This window comes from Beta vulgaris, chromosome 4 (genome assembly GCF_026745355.1).
Source record: "Beta vulgaris subsp. vulgaris cultivar EL10 chromosome 4, EL10.2, whole genome shotgun sequence".
Classification (NCBI taxonomy): Eukaryota; Viridiplantae; Streptophyta; class Magnoliopsida; order Caryophyllales; family Amaranthaceae; genus Beta; species Beta vulgaris.
In genome coordinates this window covers 12,617,890-12,621,952 of record NC_079205.1, presented here as the reverse complement: position 1 = coordinate 12,621,952, position 4,063 = coordinate 12,617,890, and the positions used below count along the sequence as shown (strand labels likewise).

At 38.2% G+C, this 4,063-nt stretch overlaps 1 protein-coding gene across 1 annotated transcript; it reads right to left on the bottom strand.

Moving 5' to 3' along the window:
- Nucleotides 1–1,105: 1,105 nt before the first annotated feature.
- Nucleotides 1,106–2,584, bottom strand: LOC104891492 (hypothetical protein). Its single transcript, XM_010677194.4, has one exon. The coding sequence runs from the start codon at nucleotides 2,518–2,520 to the stop codon at nucleotides 1,666–1,668; it is 855 nt and encodes a 284-aa protein (XP_010675496.1). The 5' UTR covers nucleotides 2,521–2,584; the 3' UTR covers nucleotides 1,106–1,665.
- Nucleotides 2,585–4,063: the final 1,479 nt, after the last annotated feature.

Genomic DNA, 4,063 nt, shown 5'->3' with positions numbered 1-4,063 from the left:
CCGCACCATTAGGAAGACCCACAAGACAATCATCAATACATACAACATCAAATAATAAAGAAGCATCACCAGTTACATGATGAGAAGCACCAGTATCCACAATCTAGTCAGTAGTAGTAAACATACTATGCAAACGATCATCGGAAAGTTTGGAATTACTTAAGAGACCGGCTAAGGCTTTCTAATGATCAGTGGTAAATAAAGTGGAAGAAGTAGCAGCAGCCCCAGAAACCGCAGAGGGAACCACGGCAGCAGCATTGCTGGTGGCGTTTGCACAGACAGGGCCGCGACCACGCGCGGCAGAAGAGGAGGCAGAAGGCTGGGTGGCGCGAGAGCTGCCACGACCAGCAGATTATTGGCACTCTTCCCACCAAGATGGTTACCCGACAAGCTCAAAACACGGGCCAATCGCGTGGCCAGATTTCTTGCAATACGTGTAGTGCAAATGTGACTTGTCCTCCCTGATTTTAGTGCGTGAGAGAGAAGCCGAGGCTGGGCTGCCACGAGAGGGTGCACGCACAGCATAACTTACCACATCATGAGAGGAATCGGGCGCTGTGTGAGCTAACCGAACCTGTTCCACTTGAACCACTAACTGATAAGCCCGATCAAGAGGGGGCAACGAATCTTGAGAGAGAATGGCCGTAGTGCGAACCGGACCATAAAAATGAGCATCAAGACCCATTAAAAATTGATGTAATTTATGAGTATCACAATATTTTTCATGTATGCAAACTACCCGCGGAACATGAAGCACAACATATATAATGAATAATAGGTTCATGTTGATGTAATTCTTCCCATAATACATTTAATTTCCCATAATATGAAGCAATACTCATAGATATAGGTTGAGTAGATGTAGCAAGAGATGTGGTAAGTTGTTGAATTCGGGGTCCATTAGCCATAGCAAATTAAACGGGATTGAAGAGAATCCCATAGGCTTTTGGCATCACGATATTTGAAAGCGTACCTTTAATCTTTGAGGAGATAGTATTCATGATCCAAGAAATGAGCATGGCTTGAATGGTGCTCCAATCGAAAGGAATGCATGGCGGCGTGGGAGAAGTGATCGAGCCATCAAGAAAAACAAATTTGCGGCAAGCTTCGAGAGCTATTTGCATATGGGACGCCCATTGATGATAATTATCCGCCGTGAGACGAGTGGGAGTAATAAAATCACCCGGTCTATCCTGAGGGCCGAGAAAGAAAGGAGGGGTAGAAGAGATGGTGATGGGCGGCGGAGAGGGTGGTGGTGTTTTAACAGTTTCATCATCACCGGCCATGGTGATGAAGGTGGCGTGTTAGGGTATGCGGCACTTAGTCTGATACCATGTCAAAGGACCAACTCAACCAAAAGTTTAAACTGATGATTGGAGTCTCGGGAATAGTTTAATACTCTATCAGATACCAACAAATATCCAATTTGTGATATGTCACCAAAATAAGGTCTTTAATTAGTGTTAATGGTTGAGCAATATTGAAACAATAACATCATCAACAATGTACTTGATCAAACCTCATATAATTATTTCTTAAAGCAAACTTCTTCTAATACTATATGGAGTACAAAATTTCTCATAATCATAACAAATTATTCCCACCAAAACCAAAACTCCAAAAGAAAAAAAAAAAAAAGAGGCAGAACATAGAATCAAAACCATTTTAGTGTCCCAACACATCACCCTCTACATCCAACTCAAACTCTTTTTCCTGGCCCTCCATAGCATGACAAGCTTTACAAGTCGCAACAACCGACCTCAAAATTTTATACAAAAAGCTTTCATGACTATTATTACCACCACCACGATTCCTCTTACTTCCTACATCCTTCATCATCCTCGGACTGGTAGCAGTCCCCACACCATTATCTCTCTTTCCTCGCCGCGACAGACTAGGACCCAACACGGGCACTGCCGTGATGAACTGCCACCTCTGCGACGACCCTGAACTACCATACTTATAACATTGTCCCAAGGGAGATTTTGTAGTATTTCTCTCCTTTACACTATGCATCCTTTTATGATAAGATTTAGGTCTCTGATCAAAAACTTCACTAGAGCTAGTCCGTGCACTGCTAGTGCACGTACTGCAGGTACTCCCTCTGCTACTACTGGTGCTGTTACTTCTCGACGACAGCAGTGAGTAATCTTTGCTACTACTCTTATTGCTGCCTGCGCTTGTCCCCCTCGACAGCATGTTTTCCCTCCCAGAGAACGACGTCCGTGTGCTAGTATTCGTCTGCACGACAGGGAAATCGTGCGGGAGGAGGCGGCCGTTGAGGAAGAATTGATCAGCTGGGGAGGTAGAAGAGAAGTCATCAAGTGAGTTGTTTTTTGTGATCATGTCATTGGCAGTACTGGTGTTTAAAGTGGGAGAGTCTGGTGTTATGCATGAGCCGAACTCGAATTCGGAATGATCGTCAGTTGGTGTACCGGGGAAGGAGAACATCTCAGGTGAAGGAGAAGAAGGGGTGTCATTTTGGTGGATTTGATCATGCCGGGAAGAATCCATTATCATGTTTTATTTCTTTTTACTTTGAGTAGTACTAAAGAGAAGGTTTGTGTTTTTGTTTTTGTTTTTGTTTTTGTTTTTGAGTTTGTATGTGAGTGTATATGAGTGTATGACTGTGTTATATATATGTACACAAAGTTGTCGGTTTTTTATTTTAATTATAATGATTTTTGAGTGGAACCGGGGAACAGGGAGAAAAGCGAGATGAGTCGAATGTTGGGCCGCTTGGAAAAGCAAAATTGTGGTCCAAGAAAATCATACTAGTCTTACTTGCCAACTCAACTTCAATAAAACGCCAATGCTTAGCTTTTCTTCTACTCCCGCTGTTCTAACTTCTAATACTATAATGTAAACAAAACTAATTAGTTGCTCCGATGATGTCTAACTTCATACTTATTTTGTTCCATAATTATTGTAATACTAACCATCTTATGGTTTCTAATATTTTACTTTCACCATTAATGTTTTAAAAATAATTATGTACTCTCTTCATTTTTTTGGGTTTACTTACTTTTCTTTTTGGGTTCTCATGTACTAATTTACGCACTTTTTTTCTGTTTTGAAATGATCTTAACAATTTAATATTATTACATTTACCATAATGTTTCTCCTTTCGTTACCCACATACCTTTATAATAAGCTAGTCTTATATGCACGTGATGCGTGCGTTGATTCAGAACTTGTTATTCTACTATATACTCCATCGTCCGTATTATACTTATGATTACACTTAGAATGTGAAAAGTTAATAATTAAATTTAGATATATTAATTCGTTGATGTAAAAAATTAAAAAATGTTGTGAGTGATTTTTAATATTAATTTTTTGTGAATGAAGTTTGAACAAAAATAATAGACATAATGAGTCGGTCTAACTGAATTAAAGAGTATCAAAGGCAGTGAGTGTTTCAGACTTTTTAGGTGGACGTCATGTATATCATATTCTTTTATAGAAAAAAAGGGTCAAGATATTGTCCATTTAATTTTTTGATTGGAATATATAATGCATATACCATTTTTAATTTGTTTAGAATGATAAGTTGAAATGAAAAAGTGTTCTTAAATTGTTTTGTTTTGAGAAACAAAAAAATCCATTAGATCATTGAAGGTAATTTTGTATTTTTAGAGGGGGACACCATCTTTCTCCCCTCTTTTCTTATATAAGAGAGATTAATACTTTCTCTTCCCCTCTATGATCCACATACATAAATCTCGTAAAATTTTGTGCCCCAAACAATGGGTAAACTAATAAAAATCGGAAGGAATATTAGGTTAAATTAGGATTTGATATATAAAAGCTACACAATTAGATGACTCTAACAAAATCCCACATAACTTATTTTTTCTATTAACTAGGTGAGAATTCGTGGTCAATGTTTATAAAGTTTATATTATTATAAGAATATTGACAATAGTTCTATAAATTCTTGAAAATTACTCCTAGATCAAATTTAAACCTAGTTAATTGAGGAGATTAGATTGTATCCTAAACCTGTATTTAACAAATTTTTATTTGAAACCATATCAACTGTTTCTCAAATGCAGTACAA

Bases quoted from the DNA above. Each gene is read 5' to 3' on its own strand.
- LOC104891492 (XM_010677194.4), bottom strand. From the start codon at position 2,520: ATGATAATGGATTCTTCCCGGCATGATCAAATCCACCAAAATGACACC.